At 41.3% G+C, this 22,233-nt stretch overlaps 1 protein-coding gene across 3 annotated transcripts in view; it reads left to right on the top strand.

The window, feature by feature from the left end:
- GNAO1 (G protein subunit alpha o1) overlaps positions 1-14,734 on the top strand; it is a 245,181-nt gene extending 230,447 nt beyond the window's left edge. Inside the window, exons 7-9 of one of the 3 annotated variants that reach the window (XM_072632281.1) lie at positions 8,801-8,954; positions 11,954-12,169; positions 13,379-14,734. In XM_072632281.1, coding sequence (XP_072488382.1) covers positions 8,801-8,954; positions 11,954-12,141 — 342 coding nt within the window. In that variant the 3' untranslated portion in view covers positions 12,142-12,169; positions 13,379-14,734. Of the gene's footprint in view, positions 1-2,134; positions 2,743-8,800; positions 8,955-11,953 lie in introns of those variants that run through there. The other 2 variants (XM_072632279.1, XM_072632282.1) reach the window with 2 other exon arrangements.
- Positions 14,735-22,233: the final 7,499 nt, after the last annotated feature.

The following is a 22,233-nucleotide window of genomic DNA, read 5'->3' on the forward strand; positions in this document are numbered from 1 at the left end:
CGGGGCAAAGTTCCTGACCCCTCAGACCACCCCCGACCCACATCTGTAAGTTGGTCCTGTGACTGCTTTCAGTTTTGGAACAATTCTCTTTGATATTCTTATCCACCCACGCCTGTAGGTGTCATGTTTCACAGTGTGAGATTATTAACTGGGCTTTCTTGGGCAAGAAGCTGGACATTCCCATTCAGTCAGGACACGGACTCAATCTTTCTTCTGTCCTTCCCACTATCTTTGCCTATCCTATTCCTGACCATTTAGGCAGCGTACCTGAGAAATAGCTACTGGCTCTCTTAGGGTCAGTGAGAACACCATAACTGCTCGAAGGTCTCCTAAAATTCAGAAAAGGCATCAGGTACCATCCTTGACCCTGGTACCTCCATATTCATGCTGGGTGAACTAATAAAGTCTGAGATTGTCTATTAATAGAATGGAGAATCCTATAACAAGGATATAACCACCCAAAGTAGTGTCATATAGCCCTTGACCTTCTCAAAGTTCAGCTCCTAAGTCAACCATCCTAGGTTCTGGAAATCTCCAAAGTTAGTGATTCCACAGGTTCTAAGTACATTCAAGTAGTTCTATCTAACCTGCATCCTTCCTGCTGTCCATTTCCTCTTCTTCTGTTCTAATACCTTGTTTAGCATGCTCCAGAAATAACCCATCATTTCCATGGATGTTATTATGAAGTCTCTCCTGTCTTCTTTCCTTCAGGCTGAATAATTCTAGGCCCCCTCATGCTGTTGAGAAGGCAAAAAGAAAGTTGGAAGTCTAGACTTCTTACTCTTTCTTGACTTTTCTCTGGTTCTTTATGGAGTGAGTATCTTCCAACTCATTCACTGGTCTCACAGGAAGACAAGGAGACAACAGAAGAAATCCAGAATCCAAGTGCAAAGTTTTGGTATGTGGGGAAGTATTATAGAACTGGTTCGGATTCTTGCAGAGACAGTCGATCCTAAGTGTGTAAAACAGACATTTCAGTGAGCATATTCTGTCCCCAGGCCACCATGTCTCTTGCTGGGGCACTTGAAGGACTTAACCATCCAAAGTAGAAAGGACAAAGTTGTAGTCTGAGGGAAATCAGACCCTAAAAACATCGACTGAAAATGGATGTGGACAAGAAAAAAAAAAAAAAAGCTTAGCACTGGTAGATATCTAGAAACCAAGTTTCCTGTTGTTCCCTGGCATACAACCTTTGCCTCCCTTCCTCCAGACAAAAATTAGGAGTCCACTTACTAATGACACTTGGGATTTCTTGCTACAAAACTCTCTCCTCTGGATAGCTCTTAGCTCTTAGAGCAGCTTCCATCTCACTAAAGGCACCAACCAAATGGCCCTGAAGCCTCAGAAGAGGCAGGAAAAAGGGAAGAAAATCATTCTTTATTCCAAAGCTTTTCATTTGGCCTGTTCTGAACATTAATCCTAGCCTCTCAATTGAAAAAGGAAAGGACAGGACATGTCCAGGAGAGGGTTTCCTCTAAGAGGGAGCTGTTCTCTCCTACCCTCTCACCAAGATCAGCCTTAAGCCAATGTCTTTCTCCTTGCTCAGCAAAGACTGGCAGTTTTATTAACCAGCAGCACAGTTCTCTCCTAACTCCTCCCTGTCACCCTTCCTCTCTCCGTCTCCCTCTTCCTTGAAGATCTGCTCTCAATCTGAGCTTTCCTCAGTGTATGTTTCCCCATCTCCCCTTCTCCATAGTGCAATAACATTTCTAGTGTGGCCATAGGGAAAGTCCCCTGCCATCTTGCCTTGGCTTCTTCCACTTGCTTCTCTAGGCATTCCCCACTCAGTCAGTGGACACAGTCCATCTTCCCACCAGGAACTCAAACCCCACCCCTCTCCAGCTGATGGAGTTTCCCTTCTCATGCCTATCTCACTCTTTGGCAAAGCCTTCTTCTCCTTTGGGTGCAGTCTTGCCCTGTCCACCAGCAGCCCCACCCAACATGTATTAACTGTAATTTTGTAAGAAGAGTGACTCCTTGGTTTAATAAATCCTTAGTTACTGTAATAATTTATTGGCTGTCCGTAATGTATTTATTAGTCCCCACATGTTAATAAAGTGCCAGCTCTTTCCTAGTGTGATCATGTGTGTTTGTGCTCCCTCCTCCCTCATCCCCCTTCTCTTCTCCAACACAGTCCGATTCCTGGAGAGTCTCCGCTAGGATCCTCCTGGTGAGATGCCTGGTCCACATATGTCATTCAGCCATCTCCTCATACAGGAGCAAGCAAGCCTGGAGGCTATGGTGGGATAGTCAAAAGAAAACTGGCCTAGGAGACAAAACCTGGTATCAACCTGGCTGTGCTCAGCAAATATCTGAGTGACCTTAAGAAAGCCATTTAGCAACTACCGTTTCTTCATCTGTCAACTTTTTACTTCAAAAAGCTACAATTTCATCCATGTGGGTACTTCTTCCACCAATGTAGATCATAACACCCTCCACACTTCTGTAGTGTCACTTGTGACTATGGCTAAAAGGAGCCATTACTTGGCAGCTGGTCTTCTGAGGATGGGCCTCTCCAGCTGGGGGCTGGTCTTCTGAGGATGGGCTTCTCCAGGTTGGATGACAGTGGTATAGTTCATCCTCCATCCAGTTGTTGGAGCCTTGCCAACATGCTCTACTTAGCAGAGCCTTAAGGAATCTAGCATCTCTTCCCCACCACTCCATGAAGTACTATTGTTCATATATATCCTCCCTACCTCACAGGGATGTTGTGAGGATTAAATGAAATAATGGATGCTGAAATACTGTGGAGTTTTAATTGTTTTTTAATCAAAATGTTCTACCTGGTGACTGCTGGGGCGTTGCTACTATCCTCATTTAGATAACCATGCATTTGGGACAAAAAGCTCTCCCTAACTTGTCTTTTAGCCTAACTTGGATGGGTTGGTCTAAAGGTGTATGTCTGCTGGACCATATGTAAACAAGAAACTAACTGGTGAGATAATTGTCTTTGAAAGCCAATAACTACAAAATCTTGCTTTGAAACATGTTTTGTATATGTTTACACCTGCCTACTTACCATGTGCAAAAAAGTGCTAGACCTGTATCCGTCTTCTCTGCCTCTGCCTTTTAGTTGGTCTGAATGTGGCCCTCATTCCCTTCAAACTGCAGCTGTCTCCTACTCCCTACTTTGGACCACCCCCACCCTCAAAACAAGAACCCAAGTGTCCAAGGACAAGAATAAAATAATCTGGGCCCTCAGGTAATTTAAGGAGGACTTCTGCTCTGTCTTTGGAAGAGAGGCAAGGAGAGCACTGCAACATAAATGTATCTCTGGTATCCAGAGGTTTAAGGGAGATGCTAGACCCTGCTCACTGAGTACAATTTGGATTTCAAATGCAAGGTAGCCCGTGGTGGTACCCTCCAACCATCAGGAAAAGCGAAAGACTTTTGGAGCAGGGTTATCCAATGTGCAGTGGAAACAGGGTTGGGGGAGAAGCATGAGACTCTTTCGAACATCAGATCTCACAGACATGATTCCTGAGATGTTGTGAATGGAGAGACTGGCTTTGGTGAGGTTGCTTCCTGTACTTGTGAGGTCCCCATCCTGACCTCCAGCAGATAGATAGAACAGGCCTGAAATAGACACCAGTCTCCCAACTTGGGGTGTCCAGGATGGTTTTCACTGGTGGTTTAGAGCAGCTCTTTAGTAAGGTGCATGGAGTGGGACTTTTCTGTGGGATGGGGAAAGAGCTCAGATCTTAAATGGTTTTTAACCCTCTGCAAGGTAGATATTGATTTTGTCCAGCATTTCATACTTAAGCAACAAAGCAACCTGGTAAAATCTGAAATTCGCAGCTATGTCCCAATTGATTAGACTCTTCACCTTCTAAGGTGTGGCTCTCAGGCCTCATTTCCTGGATGGGTTCCATCAGCAAATGAGTCATTAATGTACCAAGTGCCTCCATTAGATTAATGGGCTCATACAAATTACTGAGGTGCCCTTTCAGGAAACCTGAGAGTACAATTTACTGGTTGACTCTAGACAGGTAATAAGATGATATGAGTTTTCTGAATTGGTCTGTGGAGTAAATGGTGACTACCATTTGTTAATGATTCCACAATAATGCTGAGTAGGAAATGAAATGACTCTACAGGGGTAGTTAAGAGCACAATATGTTTCTCCATTAGCTAGTGTTGGCCAACAAGGATGTGGGCAAAATGATGTCATTTCCCTGATTATTTCGGCAATCAGGTAAACGTGCAAACAATTAGCCAAACAAAGGAACAACTGGTAAAAAAAAAAATCTTTTAGAGCCAGTTGTGACTTGCAAATTTTCAGTGGCTCCCTATTGCCTCCAAATTAAACTATAAATTTCTTCACCTAGAATTTAAAGCTTTCCTCAGCTCAATTTGACTCTAGGCTACCTTTATAGATGATTTGATATTACTCCCTTTTGAACACTCTAAATTTTAGCCAGATGGATTGACTAGTTACTTCTCAAATTGAGACATGCTATCTCCAGTTTCTGGGTCTTTGGCCTGCCTGTCTCCCCCATCCCCACCCCAACCCCCACCCCCAACCACCTGTGATGCTGTCTCTTCCCTTCTGTTTTAGAGTCCCAGGTTTCCTTTAACGCTCAGCTCAGGTACCATCTATGCAAAGGCTCTCCCAAATTTCCTACTTGTTCCTACTTCTTTGAATTAAGCTACATGCACACATAAGTACCCTCTCTACACCCACACTAGAGTGTTAGCTCTGGGTCCTTTTCTTTCTTCCTTCCTTTTTTCTTTCCTTCTCTTCTTTTCTTTCTTTTCTCCTTCTTTCTTTTTTTTTTGGTCTTTGTATATAACTCCAGTACCTTGCTTAGAGGAGGCATTCATTAAATGAATTATAAGAAGATCCAGGGTCAACTCCATGACACAATGAGGCATCAGAATAAGAACTTAGGTAGAAGAAATGGTATGATCGTCTTGGCAAATCAGAATCTTACTGCCAGGATGTATTTTCTGGCATCATTTTTAGACAAGCATTGTTACTGGTATCATCTCCTAAACAAATCTGGGTGGCATCTCAGTCGTATGTAGTTCTTTATGTTTGCTGAGCACTCTTCTCTTCCCTAGCCCTGTGTGGTGGATGATTATTGTTGTCATATATGTTTTGTAGATGAAGGGGCGGAGGTGGGACTGGAGGGGTGGGGCGTCCTGGGTCTTAGAGTCAGGATTTGAATGCAGGCTCCTCAGGATTTTAGGTCTTTAGGTTACATCATGATGCTTTTCATTCAGAATATCTTGTCTATAACTGCTTGAAGTGTTTGCTAATCAGCAAAGCTGCCCGGGGACAGGGAGAAGATAAGGAACTTGGTACCCTCTTTTTGGACCCCAAGCTGTTCAAGAGTTTTAACTCATTTTAATCAATTTAAATCGAATCCAAATCTCCAGCCCTGACCTTTGCTCTAAACCTCCAGTCCCACAAGAGACACAAATCGTGTATGTTCATTTCATGGTTTAAGCCTGAGGCTAGAGGCCTCAAAATGGTGATGGTGAGATGAGACGGGTAGGGAGAGGGGAGCCATCTGGTAGCTTCCAATTTTAACTAATTCTTCTTGCTAGATTCTGTTATTTCTATGCTGCTGAAGAACTACAAGTGTTTTCAGGGCCCTTTAACTTTGATACCTTGGGGCAAAGCCCTGATTAACCTTCCCTAGTTACTGCTCTATTAATCGTGCAGTTCTTTGGACTGATGCTGACTGTACAGAGGCCACATTAGATGAAGGGCTTGTGGATCACAAGTTCTAGCTAGAAGGGCTTCTTATTCTTTTTTTTCATCAGGGTCCATCAGATACGTTTTTTAGTGCTTTCAGGAGAATTTTGTACTTGAGGATGTCATCCTTATAACATTTGAAAATGCCTATTTTGTATTTAATAATGTTCATAAATCACATTTTTCCCTTCAAATAACTTGTGTGAAAATGTTTCTATATGCTAGAATTTAGTCTCACAGTTTGCTGAGGTAAAAAAAGAAAACTACGATTGATGACTACAGCTAACATTTATCCAGCACTTTACGGTTTGCAAAGCTCTCGTTAACTCACTGATTCTCACAGCCACCTGAAGGGAGGGGCTGTTTTATAGATGAGAAAACTGAGGCAGACAGAAGTTAAGTGACTCACCCCGACTCACACAGCTGAGCCAAGATTTTGCCTCCACGCCCAATTGTCTTCTCCTTTACTCCATCAAATGCTTGTAGTTGCATATGGACAGTGAGCAACAGCATGGACATGTTCAGGAATGGTATCTCCACTTGTTTAACAATATATTAACCTCCCTGTCTTGCAAGCTTCACCTCATGGCTGAAGTTGGATTGGTCACTCTGCCACCAAAGACTGAATTAGAAGGAAGTAATTATGATTTATGTAAATGTGATGGAGTGGATTAGAGAACAGGCTAAGGCATGTTCCTAAGGGTTAGGAAGACCCAGCTTCAAGTCTTGCCTTTGACAGACTTGCAGTGTGACCATGGACAAGTCACTTAAGCTCCTGGTAGCTCAGTAAGCTAAATTAAATGGGCTAATCTGTATTGGCAGCAGCAGAGGAAATACCCCTTTTCCTAACCACTCCACCTCCTAGCTACTCAAGTCAATTAAACCATAGGACTGATCCAAAAACATTTTTTTAAAATCTGCTAATCAATCTGAAATATAATTCAAGACTCTGAATACACACACACACACACACACACACACACATATATACACACATGTACACACACATATCCATACACTCATATATATTTTTTTCAAAATCTTATCATTTAATAAATAAGTATGCTGCTTTTTCACTGACACAACTTAAGACGTGCTATTTTCTCTGCCCTGAGACTTTTTATCAAGCAAGGCAGTAGTAAGCAACTTGCTTCTAGTTTCTACAGGAATATAAATGAAGACTACTGCTCTTGTCCATTCTGTTCTAAGACTTTTGAGGCCTAGTCAGGAAGACACAAATCTCTCTACCAACCTAATTTAGATTAAAAGGAGCCAAAAAAGGAGCAGAGAAAGGAGACAGGATGGTTCAGTGGTAAGATCTGCTGAGTCTGGAGTCCCAGGACCTGAGTTTGAATCCTGGCTTTGTCACTTACTGCCATTTTAACCTTAGCAAGTCAGTGATTCCTCCTTTGTAAAATGAGGAAACTGAATGAATTGGCTTGCAAGGTTTTTCAAAGCTCTAGGGTGACAGTCCTATGGAAGCACTGAATGTTTCCCTTGTAAAGATGGGTATGCCTTCAGGGGGTACCTTCCTCTTATAATTTAGACCTGTACTGTAAAAGTATGCCTCTATTGTGGAGATATTGTGATAATTTTATATCATATGTCTTCCTATTTCATAATTTTTATTTTGGGGACACAAAGGACCTGACAATACTATGTAGATATTATAAATGTTATCATTTGTCGTTCTTTAAAAAACATAATCTAAATATTTTCCATGCTCTTTCAAGGGAAATGATTGGTGTACAGAATAGTTTGGATGAGGGAGAGTCTGGAGGCAGAGTTAGAAAGTTGTCAGTGCAGTATTTTATGTGTTAAATAAAGAGGAAGTGGGGTTCTGGCTAAGGCAGATCTGATCATGTCAAAACACCATCTTGAACATAGGCAGTTGGCTACACAGTAAACTCTAGTGGCTCCCTATTACCTCTAGGATCAAATATTTACTCCTGTTTGACTCTTAATGGTCTTTATAACCTGGTTTTCCAATCTGTCTTTCCAGTCTTTTTACATATTATTCACTGTTCTGAAAACATTACTCTCCTTCTGTGCCTTTCTACCTTTGCGCTGGCCATCCCCCATGTCCAGAATGCACTTTCTCTAAACCCCTGCCTCTAGGGACCCCGGTTTCCTTCAAGACTTAGCTCAAGCAGCACCATCTACATGAAGCCTTTTCTGATCCCTGCCCCTGCCCACCTGCTAGTGCCCACCCTTCCCAAACTAATTTACTCACTTGTGTTCATTTTGTATCTGTAATATATATTGCATATGCAATATATCTATATGCCCCATTAATGACATAATATACACATACGTATATAAACATGTACATGTAGGTAGAATAAAATCATTACATATAATTTATGCTATATTACATATAATTAAAATATAAGCTCCCTGAGGGCAGAGGCTGTTTCATTTTTACCTCTGAATCCCCTATGTTTAGCACAGTGCCTGGTACATAGCAAATGTTCCTTAAATGCTTGGTAACTAACTCAGTTAATTGTCTAGGCTAGGCAGAGTGATACAGTGGCAAAGCCTGTGGGCCTGGGCTTGGAAGGGACCTATATTCAATTCTCACCTCTGGCACTCAGTAGTCATGTGCCTCTGTGAGTTACCTGGCCTCCCTGGGCCTCAGTTTACTCATCTGGAAAATGGGGATGATAACAGAGCTTGCGTTGAGGGATTGTTGCAAGAATCCAATGAGAATAATTGCTTTCTTCATCTGTCACTTGAGAATGATAATCCTGACACTGTCTATCTCACAAAGTTGTCCTACGAGGCAAATGAAAGATTGTAACGAATGGGAAGGCATTTTGGAATGTGAAGGTGTTACACAAATGCCAAGGACTGTGATCCAGGTGGGTTTACAAAGTTTGATCTGAGCAGCCAGGTTCGGTCCCATCAGATGTGCCCTTGAGTCTGTTGCTTCCATAACCCAGAGGATTTGTATGGTGGCTGAGTTGTAGAGCTGTGGTGTCTAAAGGCTTCTCTCTCAAACTTAATTCTCTCCTTCTCTCTTTTTTCCTGTCCCCTATGTCTGTCTGTTGCTTTCTGTCTTGCTTTGTTGTCACCAAACCCACCTTGGGGTGACAGAACCGCATGCACGAGTCTCTCATGCTCTTCGACTCCATCTGTAACAACAAGTTCTTCATTGATACCTCCATCATTCTCTTCCTCAACAAGAAAGATCTATTTGCCGAGAAGATCAAGAAGTCACCCTTGACCATCTGCTTCCCTGAATACACAGGTAGGTGTCGAAGTGCCCCTGGTTTGGTTCCTGGGGCCAGGAAGCCAGAGGAGACAGACGGTAAAGCTGCCAATGAGAATGGTGAATGCTACCTAGGAAGGAAGACCCCTGGTCTGGTGAGGGGGCTTAGACAACCCAAAGGAGTGTCTATGAATAGATGCTGGAGTTGGGGAAAGACTCCCTGAGTGAGTTCTGTTGCTCATGTTCCAAGGGATGTTCCAAGTAGAGGCTCATTCGTACTCCCTTATGATAAAACCAGGACAGAGCACATTAGCTATACTTCAGTTCACCCTCCAGACAATTTTTTCAAATCCTTTCTTATTTTCATGCTGCTCCTCACATTCTCCCTCAGTTATCCTTCTTCTACATTCCCATAACTTTAGAGATGAATCTTCTCACCCTTCCCCACCTACAACACTTGCAGCCACCACCAGACCCATCTCTCTTTTCTTTCACATGATTGGCTTTCTCTCCCCTTCTTCCTCAAAAGTCTCATTCCCTTATCAAACTCAGCTCTGTCCACTTTTCTAAGGTCTCTCCATCTTCAACTCATTCTTCTTTTCTCAGCTTGTGGCTTCCCAGAAGCTGAAGAAACCTCTAAGTCTTTACAGGCAGGGGGAAAAATAATCAATAATCTCCCTTAGGTGGCCATAGTCCTGAGCTTTTCGAAGGAGATGACATGTTCCTGAAGAATATGCAGTCTAGCTGGAGACTAATACAGACAGAGAATCAGCCTTTTGGAGCAGGGTTATGATAGCGTGGTATAGACCCTGTAAGTGCTGGGGACTTTAGAAAAATGGACAGATCATGGTGAGATAGGTGATTCCGGCCAAGATTTACGGAGAAGGCAATGCTTGAGCTGGATCAACAGAAGTCCTTGCTTGCCTAGCACACTTCGCTCAACATCTGAAATCCAAGGGGGAAGTCATGAAAAAGAGGCCAGATTTCCCAGTATCGTTCTTCCTCCTCCAGTGCCTAGCACAATACGTGGTTCATTGTAAAGGCATAATAAAGAAGTTAACTGACTTCTCCACCCTTCCACATAATGGCGCCCACTTCAACCTTTCCTTTCCAATTTCTGCAATCCAATAAACATTTTAAGCATTTGTTATAGGCAAGATACGGCCCGTCTTTTGTGGTACCCATCTTAAGTTTTTGTAACTAAAAATTGCTTCTAGGAGGGTGAGTTTGCATAGGTGATGATGCTGTGGCAAACAGGGACACCTTGATGCTAGTTAAAAACAAAAGAGGTGCAGGGCTCATCTGGTGCCATGAGGAATGTGACCATTGACCCCAACACTTTTCCAGTGGTCTACTATAATACTCTTGGCACACAGGAGGTCCATGCTACAGTCCATGGGCTATATATAACCATTACCATTATAAACAACTCTAAGAGTCCAAATGAGCCACAAAAATTCCCGTCAATTAGTGAGTAAATGGTGCCCATTGGGAGACACTAACACTACACAGGGCCCTATAGAAGACCACCTTGGATAACAAATTTGTCTGGAATTGCGTCACCATCCTGAGGATAGTTGGTAGTATGGTTTCTCATTAGAGGAAGCCTCTAGAGTAGGAGCAATATCAGAGATGGAGAGATACTGAGAACACATAAGGAAAAGAATGACTTTTGAGGTCTACTCAGGATTGACATAGGTTGGCCAGCCCTGTTCTAGGATTCAAATAGCCTAAGATAGATATTAGGGCTAGGTTGTCTGCTGCAGCCTCCATTCTCTCTGTTTCTATGAAGCATGCATGGTTGTCTTAACAGGTGGCAAAGAAGGATATTTGGATAAGATAGTAATGATGCTGGAGAAAGAACCTTAGAGGGTGAGTCAAGGGTCCTGGTTCTCTAGCCATATATAAAAACTACTTGTGTGTAACCTTGGAGACAAATCACTTTATCTCTCCTGAAGCCAAGTTTCCTCTGTAAAATGGTGATAGTAATTCCTGCCCTATTAACCTCCTGATGCTGCTGTGAGGAGCAAATGAGGTACTGGTGGGAAAATCAACACTTTGAGCTCCTGCTATTCAGACAGCCCTGTGCTAGAATGATAGGGTTAGAGAGATTATTAAGACAGCCCTTGCCCTCAAGGAACATATGACCAGGTAGGGGAGATAAGACAAGTATATACAGAACTATAATACAAGGTAGAACATAAAAGCTCCAAGGGCAAGTGCAAACTTTTGGAGGAAGAAATAATGTCTCACTAGGGGAACCAATGAGGGCTTCTTGAAAGAGGTGGTCTGAGCTAGGTCTTGAAGGACAGGTGAGATTTTGATAAGTAGAGAAGAAACAGAGAATTCCAAAAGGAAGAAATCACCCTGAGTAAAAAAAAATGGAGGCAGAAAAGTATAGAGCCCATTTGGCAAACGGGGGATAGTCAGTCCAGAATGGCTGAAAAGGAGAGTATGTGTGAAAGGTAAGGCTGTTACTGTGTGTTAGGGCCAATCTGTGGAGAAATTAGAATGCCAGCTTAAAGAATTTGAATCTATGTAAGAGATGTGAATTTATTAACAATTTTTGAGCAGGGGAAAATGGGAAATGAAAGGTGCTACACATGCCAAGCATTTATATTTTTATAGAAAGATCTTTGGATTGGAGGCAAGGGAACTGCATTCAGTTCTCAGCTCAACCAACTAATCAGATGTGTGACCTTGGGCAAATCCTTTTAACCTTTCAGAGTCTTAGGTCCCTCATCTGGAAAATGGGGATAATATCTTCAGGGCCTTCCTCACAGGGTTGTTGTGAGGATCAAGGGAGATGTAAAAACACGTTAAAATACTCAGTGTTAAAATGTTGTGTCCTCCTCTCTTCCTCCCCCCCTCCCCACTCCCCTCTCCTGTCATTGTTATGGTTGAAGGATCCCCAGACCCCCATGACTTGGCTCTTGGCTTCTTTCTCATCCAGTCCATCAATGTAACATCTGCTCCTTTCTCCATCGTCCTTGACCCTAAAACTGTCTCTATCTCTTCTCTGCCTTGTTTTCCTGTAGGCCCTAACACCTACGAAGATGCAGCAGCCTATATCCAAGCACAATTTGAAAGCAAAAACCGTTCACCCAACAAAGAAATTTACTGTCACATGACTTGTGCCACAGACACGAATAACATCCAGGTGGTATTCGATGCCGTCACCGACATCATCATTGCCAACAATCTCCGGGGATGCGGCTTATACTGACCTCTTGTCCTGTGTAGCAACTTATTTGGTAATGATTCCAACACTCACAGAAAATCTTCACACACACACATACACACACACACACACACACACATTACAACACACACACAACCACTAACAAATGCAAGTTGGTAAATAAAATTTAAAAAGGCATAACAGAAAATTATATATATATAAACATATATATAAAATCTTTTTAGTTTGTCTTAGAAAGAACTGCGGACAGAACTGACTACCTTGTGATAGCTCATCAAGACCTTCCCTAGGGGGGATCTGACAAAATGAGATGACACACACAAAAGAGGAAAAAGAGAGTAAAAAAAATTAACCTTCTCAGCTCTCTGTGAAAGTTTTTGGAATCTGTCCTACCAGCTTCAATGGGCCCCTCTTAAAGTAATGTGACTTTTTAAAAAATAGTTTACTTTTGAGGGGAGGAAGAAGTGAAGTGTTGCATATTCCCCATTATTAGTGGGGCAGAAGCTATCAGTTGGGTTCAACTCTTGTATTTTCTAAAGCCTGTGAAAGAAACACTATCCATTTCCCTCCTCCTCCTCCTCCTTACTCCCTCCCCCCAACAAAAAAAAAAATCCTCCTAAGACCTTTATTTATTTATTTATTTTTTGGAGGATCTGGCAGGATGGTTTCCCTGAGCTATCCATAGTCCCCAGCCAGCTCTTCATTCATGTAATGCTATTTCCTTCCCAATTAAAAGCAGAGGAAGGGGCAGATGGTGTTTGCTTTGTGACACCAGAAATGGGAAGGGGGCACCCAGTACCGGTGCTCCAATGTTCCTGAAAAAATTCAAGCAGAAACCCAGTGGAAAGGAGGCCTTTGGCAGGGGCAAGGAAGAGACCCAGGGTGGGGTGAGGTCTTTGCTGGTGGAAACAGTATGCCCCCTCAGGGCCAATCTCAAGGTGGTTTCTTATAGAGTAAGGACAGAAAGGAAACAGAGGTTTGGGGGTTCCTTCCTCATTGCACCCCATTCCCCACCCAAGTCTCATTTTTAAGTCCTGTGAGAGAATACACTACAAATTGCAGAGCTATCTGCCCCATCTCACCTGTTCTCCTGCTTTCCCCTGCCCCCAGCTCCCCACACCTCAGACAGGGATGTCCTCCCCTCTTCCCAATCCCTGGCTGCCACCCCATGCTAAGAAGTTGTACAAACATTGCTTTGTTGTTGTTTCTTAAGAAAGAAAGAAAATGGTCAGACTGGACCCCCTTGTCTCTCTCTCTCCAGAATGCTTCACGGATTCTGTCCTGTTGGCGTTGATCCACTGGTAGCATGACCTTTTGGCCTTTGTAAGAAATGGCCTTTCTTTCTCAAGTCCATGTGTAATGTACTGAGCCCAGGAGGATGGCTGTGTGTCTCTGTAGAATGCCGTAGCATTTGGTTTTAGCTGAGTCTTTACGTTTAGAAGCCCAACGAAAACAAAACAAAAAAGGCCCCCCCTCCCGACATTTCTCATGTGCTTTTGTAGCTAAGAAAGGACAAATTGTCTTTCCCTTTCAGCCTCCACCCTCACCCTCCATCTGGTTCCCATTATTTTATGGAATTTACACACTGCCCACTACCCAGCCTGGGTAGAGAGGGTGCAGCAGCAGCAGCAGCTGCCAGCCTCAGTTTGACATTTTCTTTGGGGCTTGGGGTGAGTTCTCGGAGCCTCAGAGGCCTTGGTCCAGCTGGAGTGAATGCAATCCCTGCAGACCACTGTTGGTCAGGCAGAACCCACCTCCCCCCACCCCCACCCCCGGGGCATGACTGATCTCCAGGTTCCATTCCCAAGGCAGATGGGTGCCTGTCTGTCATTCACCCTGCAGGTTTGTATAGCAAAAGCACAGCGCTCATGGCTGGTAGCTGCCAACAAGTACCTATGTTTATCTTTTCTCTCTCCCTCTTTTCCTCCCAGACTTTTTTATTTTCTTATCCGAACTTGTTTTTTGTCCTGACAAATGCTGTGTATCACATGCCAAGACAAGCTTCTAAGCTCTTTAGGGGATCTTGGGGTTTCATTTTTTTTTAATTTTTAAACTTTTTTTTAAAGTTCTTAACCTTCCTAGTGAATGCTTTTCTTTTGTGCTGTTTTTCCTTCTTCTCCCTTTGTTTCAGTGGATTGTGTTTTCTCTCTCATGTGGAGATGTTTGTGCTGCAGAAACAGAACAAAAATTAAAAATACAAAAAAATTTTAAAATGCCACAAAACAGAAAAAAAAAATCCTACACACAAATTTAAAAAAAAATCGAATGTAGTGTTTACATCAAAGCCACCATTTTCATGTCCTTTGTCATTTCTACTTTGATTAGTAACCAAACCCCAGACCTCTTCACAATTTCACTTTTAAGACAACTTTTGCGACAGAACCAGTCACAGACATTTCAAATAAAGAGGAAGCAACCAAAACAAAAACACACAAACACACACACACAAACTTTAAGAAAAAAAAGGAAAAAAAAAGAAAAAAAAGCCCATGGGTCTTTCTAAGCCTTTCTATTCCCAATCAGTGAGGTTTCTGTGATTATCTTACACACTGCCAGTCTATTTCTCTGACTAATGGAAAATTCATGTGTAGCTCAATAAAGAGAATGTTTGTCTGTATTCTGGAGACTATGATCATTTGGTTTGGGTTTCTTCTGTTCAAGGAACGTAAAATAACTATGTTCTCTTGGTCTGGGAGTAGTCAGTCAGTCAGTCAAACCAGCATTTATTACGCACCTACTATTTGCCAGGAACTGCTCTAAGCCCGAGGATGAAACAGAAGGCAAAAAGGCTCTTCCCCCAAGAAGCTAACATCTGAATGGGGCAGACAACAAACAAACATGGTCAGGATGGATTAGGCCTCACAGCTGTTCCTAAAACTCTTCTCTGGTCTCATGACCTTAGTCCTTGATCAGCCATGGGTTTAGAACATGCAGTCATCTTCTTTCAAGTTTTCTTCCATTGCCCTAGTACAGGGAGCCTGATACAACAGGACAGTGTAGTATGATGGGTAGAGCACTGGATGTGGAGCCAGAAAGAAATGAGTTCACCTCATGTCTGACACTGTGTGACCCTAAACAGATCTCTTAACCTCTTCTAGTCTCTCTTATCTGTAAAAATGGGCACCAGTAATAACTGTAGAGCTTATTTCACAGCTTGTCACAAAGGCTTACATGAAATGAGGAATGTTTTACAAACTTTTAAGCACTTACATAGATGTCATTATTCTCCTTTCCTCAATCTCATTCCACTCCATGAATTTCTTTCTGGATGAATTAGGATTGTCAGAAAAGGAGGGGCAGATGACCTTTGGCCTCCTCATAAAGCAAAGCCCAGTTTCTCTCAGACCCAACCATCACCCTCATGCTACCTGTACCACCCCCCCTTTCCCCCCCACCCCAGCACACACACCACCACCACCCCTTACCACCAACCAGAGAAAGTGCCCATAATCATTCTGTGAGAAGATCCTATGACTAACTTTGCCTGCTGGCAAAGGAAGCAGATCTGAGGAATCTGTGACCAAGATAGAAAGATGATCACCATGGCTCAGCTGCCTTGTTCTGAAGCCCTGCCATCTCTATATCAAAGTTGGTGACTCGGCCCACAGAAACCAAACTCTGGTTATGAACCTGTGCGCCCTGGGCCACTGACTGCTAAGAGGGAGATTCCTTCGGTTGTTCTTCCCGGTCACATGACAAGTCACATTTACAATGTGTGTTAAGCAGTTTCCTTATGACACACTGGAGGTCAGGAATGCAAGCATTCTCTGTATTTAAAAAATGAAGAAACTGAGACTCAAATCAGTTAGGAAATTTATCTAGAGCCAGCAAGCTATTAAGGTGTGAGTCAGCATGTGAAGCCAAGTTTTCTTGTTTTTGTTTTTTTTTTATGAATCCAGTGCTCTGGCTACACCAAAACGTACTAAAGCATCGTTGTTCATTTGTATGTCGTCAAAGAGGCAGTTTAGTGGCCAGAAGAGTTTTCTTCTTTTTAGTAGCAAAGATGACTAGAAAGCTACCTTCAAGGCAAATATCTTCCAAGGGACACAGAGTTGATGTGGTCCAAACCATATCTGAGTTCTTGAAGACTCTTGTTCCTTGATACTGGTGAGAACTGGTCATTCCCCTTCTCCAAGCTAATTCATCCCCTTGGAAGCTAGAATTCTTTTGAAAATGCTAATTTGAGGGGATAGGACTGAGATCCATATTATAGTCTGGGAGGTGCTTTGATTGGTGCAATATAAAAAGCCACGCCTTCACAGGATTCTACTTCTAACTGCAAAACTGATCTTGCCAAAAAATTGAAGAGATTTCTCCTTCCTGGCTTTAAAATGAGAAATTCTGAGGGAGTATCAGATAGAGAGGATCTATAATAGAGCACATATAATCCCCTTTTCTGGCCTTAGGCCCTTGCTCCTATTCATCAATAACAATAATAAACTCATCTTAACAGCCTGTAGAAAAATTAGTCAGCAAATATTCATTGCCTATTTCATTATTTCAGCAATCCTTTCAGCATACTTTGAGTACCAAGTACAGAGTCTTATGTTAGGTGCAGCTGGGAATATAATCCCCTGCCCTCATAAAGCTGAGATTTTGTAAGCTATAGATGTGGACATACACTCGCTATAATGGATTTGGGGTCAGAAGACTTGGATTTTGATTCCATGTCTGTTCCTTTACTACCTTTGCAGCCTTGAGCAAATCACTTTCATTTCTTTAGCCTCTTTTCCTCTCTATAAATAGGGGTGGGGCAGGGAGGAGGAGGCATAGTTGGACTAAGGTCTCATCCAGGTGCCCATTTTATAAGCTACAGCATGAGGTAGAGAGTAACATGTAATATTATAGTGTGGCTATAGGAATCAGAAGACATTTGAGCTGGGCCTTGAAGGAAGGGTAGGGATTAGATGAGTAGTTTGGTATTCCAGGCCCAACAAGCAGGGCAAACAAAAGCAGTAAGGCAGGAAAAGTTCAGGGAACCTCTTCCTTCCATGACGGGTAGTAAGGGGTTGCAGAAGCAGGAGTCACTGGTTCTGAAGGAGATTACGTTCCAGTTGGGGAGACCATACACACACACATGAAACAAGTAAAAAAACAAAATGTATTAACTGCAACAGATTTTTTATCAAAGAATAGTGGGAAGGATTGGTTAGAAAGAGTGGGAGCAAATCCTGGAGAATCTTACAATCCAGATAGAATAAATGCAGCAATATTTTGGGCTCACTTCCTAATGAAAGAAGAGTTTCTGTTGGTGGGTCTATAGTCTTCCTTTGATATCCTTGGTCTTTTAGTGTTAACTCAGAAGTTCATCCCATTTATTATTTTGTTTCCTTTAGCTGCAATGACATTCCCAATTCAAAGCCAAACCATAGAGAAAATGGGTAAGGTCAAACTCCCCAGGTAGCTTTCATTGACTCAAGGTAAAAAGGTACATGTGAGCACAGGTGAATGCTGAATACCTTGGTTCGCATGGCTTCAAGCAAAAACACATTCTAGGCAGGTTCCCTCCCACATGGTATGGATGTGCTTGTGCCAATGAACTTATCACTAGGCAAACATAAACATGCAAATCTTCTCTCCCTCCATATAAATGGCATGTTCATCTCAAGGCACTATTTTTTTTTTCTACTTTATTGTTTAAAACAGTATGATTTTGGGGGGGGGGGGGATGGGAACATCCTTTCTGGGTACAGGGTATAGAAGAAAAAATGACCAAAATGAGACCTATGAGAGAAATACAATTAGCCTGGGAGGAAAAAAGGTTAAAAAAAAGACGTGACAGAGACAGTAATTTACTATTCTTTGCTTCCACTGAAGACAGAACCAAGTGCTGGTTCCTTCATTTCAGCAAATGGAGTTTTCAAAAAGAATTCACCAAGTCCCTTAAGAAAATGGGAAACTTAACACAATTACAAGATACTTTTTGCACAAATAAAGTCAGACCTAAGTAAGTGGAAAAACATCAGTTGCTCATGGGTAGGCCGAGCCAATATAATAAAAATGACAATTCTACCTAAATTAATTTACTTATTTAGTGCCATACTAATTAAACTATCAGATAATTATTTTCTAGAGTTGGATAAAATAATATCAAAATTTATCTGGAAGAACAAAAAGTCCAGAATATCAGAGGGACTAATGAAAAGAAATGCTCCAGATCTCAAATTGTATTATAAAGCAGCAATTATCAAAACCACTTGGTACTGGCTAAGAAACAGAAGGGTAGACAAGTGGAATAAGGGAGGTACTCAAGACACAGTAGGCAATGAATATAGCAATCTACTGTTTGATAAACCCAAGGACCCCAGCTTCTGGGATAAGAACTCACTGTTCTTATCACTGGGAAAATTAGATAACAGTGTGGTGGAAACTAGGCATAGACCAATGCCTGACACTGTACACAAGAATAAAGATCAAATGGATACATGATCCGGTGTAAAGATTGATACTATGGACAAATTGGAGGAGCAAGGAATAGTGTATTTATCAGATTTATGGAGAAGGGAAGAATTTTTGACTGAAGAAGAAATAGAAAGCATTATGTATGAAGTGCAAGATGGATAAATTTGCACAACCAAACCCAATGCAACCAAAATTCGGAGGGATGTAGTATATTAGGAAAGAATGTTTATGGCTAATCTCAAGGATAAAGGCCTCATTTCTAGAATATATAGAGAACTGAGTCAAATGTATACCAATACAAGTCATTCCCCAACTGATAAATGGTCAAAGGATACGAACAGGCAATTTTCCGAGGAAGAAATTAAAGATATCTATAATCATATGAAAAAATGCTCTAAATCACTTTTGATTAGAGAGATGCAAATCAAAACAACTCTGAGGTACCACATCACACCTACCAGATTGGCAAACATGACAGAACAGAAAAATGATAAATGTTGGAGAGGATGTGAGAGAGTTGGAACACTAATTCATTGTTGATGGAGCTGTGAGCTCATCCAACCATTCTGGAGAGCGGTTTGGAACTATGCCCAAAGGGCTACAAAAATGTGCATACCCTTTGACCCAGCAATATGACTTTTAGGACTGTATCCCCAAGAGATCATAAAAATGGGAAAAGGTCCCACATGTACAAAAATATTTATAGCAGCACTCTTTGTAGTGGCCAAAAACTGGAAATCAAAGGGATGCCCATCAATTGGGGAATGGCTGAATAAATTATGGTATATGAATGGAATGGAATAGTATTGTGCTATAAGAAAAGATGAACAAGAAGACTTCAGAGAGGCCTGGAAAGACTTGTTATGATCTGGTGCTGAGCCAAAGGAGCACAACCAGGAGAACTTTGTGCACAGCAACGACCACAGTGTGTGAGAGTTTTTTCTGTTAGACTTGAACTTCATAGCAATGCAAGGACTTAAAAAAAAAATCCCCAATGGTCTTCTAAGGCAAAATGCCCTCCATGTCCAGAGAAAGGACTATGGAAGACAATCGCAGAATGTAGCAGATCATTTTTTGGTGTGTGTATTATGTTTTGGTTTGTTATATGATTTCTCCCATTCATTTTAGTTCTTCTACACAGCATGACTATAGTGAAAATGTATTTAATAGAAATGTATGTGTAGATCCTACATAGAATTCTATGCCGTCTTGGGGAGGGAGGAGGGAGGTGTGGGGTAGGTAGGGAAAAAAAAATCTAAGTTATATGGTAGTGATTGTAGAACACTAAAAATAAATAAAACAAAATAAAAAAAAGAAAATGAGAAACTTGCAAGGGTGTCATATCGCTGGAAAGTGACCACTATAGGAGTGAAAAATCCATAGGGACAGTCCCTACTTAAATTCCCATAGCTCCTTCTCTCTCTACATCCTTTCCCTAACATTCAGCTCTCACAATCTAGTTTAAGTGCTAAAACTGAGATGAATGAAACTAAGATTTAAAATGAACTTCAGCAAAAATGGAATTAAAATATAATTAATATTGGAAGAAATGGTTACTTATGTGGGGAGTCATAACAGAATCAGTTGTTTACTTAGAATATAGACTGGTAAGAGCAAAAGCCAAAATCAACATCAAATTAGAATAGGTAAAGACTATGAACTGAAACAGCTCCAATGTAATCTATTCAAAGAAGTCATTAATATTGAAAAACAATAATCACATTGCAATTATATTTAGAAATGAAAAAATATTAATAGTGGACATAACCATTTCTAGCAAAAACCTAATTCAATCTTTTCTGAACCTGTTTCTTCATCTTATAAAATGAAGGGCTTGGACTCAATGATCCCCAAGATCCCTTCTGGCTCAAAATCTATGATCTTTGTCAAACTGAGAGATCTGGCAGCTAAGGGCAGAAAACAAACTCACTTATAAATATCATGGAAGAGGATTGTAGAAGATTACTGGGATTGCCATACCTAGGCAGAGGAAGTAAGTCCACAGAAGCATGGCATGAGACCCAAATGACCTACATTATCCTAAGAATGACACTTGCATATAGTAAATAAAATGAAAAACATTTTTGTCAACATTTCTACAATGATCTATCCTCATAATCAGCTAACATCAAAGAATTTGGGCCTTAACATTTCAGTCCATGATGTTCAACATGAGGAAAATGAAATGGTACTCAAGCCAAAGATTCCAAAACAACGGAGTCATGAATGACATTTACTACTTTAAAAAAGTTATCAGGAAAAACATCATTAAGTATTAACTCACACATCTATTGTCTTATCTTTATAAAAATCATTCTACATCTACATATATATTGAGGGTATCTTTGATGAAAATGTGCTAATAGGTTTTCCTCAGTCTTCTCTAACTCAAGCCCATTTTTATTGCCACAGATATAATGGACACCAAGGATATACGATGTCAATGTTTGGTTATTGAATTCAGGAAAGCATTTGAGACAAAAGCAAAAATATTCAAGTTTCTTCTGCCACAAGGAAATCTTCCATGCATATCAATACCAGACAAAATTCTCTAAAATGCGGAGAAAACTGCTATTGGAATGCCCAATGATTACTAATACAAGTGAGGCATAAGCCAGAAAATGTTCTGTGCCTGATTCAAAAAGAATGGGAATTTCCTATAGATTATAAGGTCCTCCAGATGTTCCTGTTTATGGCTGATGTGTTAATTGCATTAAACCTCAAAACATCATAGAATTTCCTCAATTTTCAAGAGTACTCAGTTGCTTCAAGGACAAAACACAAACTTAAACTAGCATTTTAAAACACTCAGCAATCTGGCTCTCACCTACCATTCAGATTATCTCATGTAAACTCTCCACAAATTCTACATTTCAACAAACTGGTCCATGAGCTATTCCCTGAACCTGACATTTACAAGTCTTTTCATTTCATGACTGTAACGCACTCTTTCCTCAACTGTGCCTCTTGTGATACCTAGATTTCATCAAGGGTCAGCCTTGGTGCCATTTCTTTCTCAAAGTCTTCCTTAATCTCTACTCCCCCAAGTTAGTGCTTGCTCTCTCCTCAAAGCATCTTATATTTACTTTTCTGTAAACAAGTTGCATTTCCCCAGTAGAATGGAAGCTCCTTGAGGAAAGACTTTTAGTAGGTGTCTTACAAATGTTCATTACCTAAAAAATAAATACCTATAGTCCAGACTATGACCTCCAGTTGAACAGACAGCTCATTTTATTAGTGCCTACGTACACATATCTGAGATAAGAACTGAAAATGGACAATGAGTTGGAGCTAGAACTGAATAGGAAGAAGAGAGTAGGCTGTATTGTTTTGGGAAATCATGAACTGCTTTCAGTAATTCCAAGCTGTTAATTGGTGCAGATTCATCTTTTTCATACAAATTTATGACTTCAAATCTCAAAACACCATCATCTCTGAATGAAAGATTGCACAGGACAAAATGAACAGCAAGCTGGTACAGTGGATAATGTCAAGCCTGGAATCAGGAATCAGGAATCTTCTCAAGTTCAAATCTGGTCTCAGACACTTACTAGCTGCGTGACCTTGGGCAAGTCACTAAACACTTTTTGCCTCAGTTTTCTTATCTGTAAAAAAAACAAGTAGAAGGAAATGGCAAACCACTTCAGTATTTTTTCCAAGAAAGACCCAAATGGGGTTACGCAGAGTCAGCCATAACTGAATAACAGCACAGGA

Source organism: Notamacropus eugenii, chromosome 1 (assembly GCF_028372415.1).
Source record: "Notamacropus eugenii isolate mMacEug1 chromosome 1, mMacEug1.pri_v2, whole genome shotgun sequence".
Taxonomy (NCBI): domain Eukaryota; kingdom Metazoa; phylum Chordata; class Mammalia; order Diprotodontia; family Macropodidae; genus Notamacropus; species Notamacropus eugenii.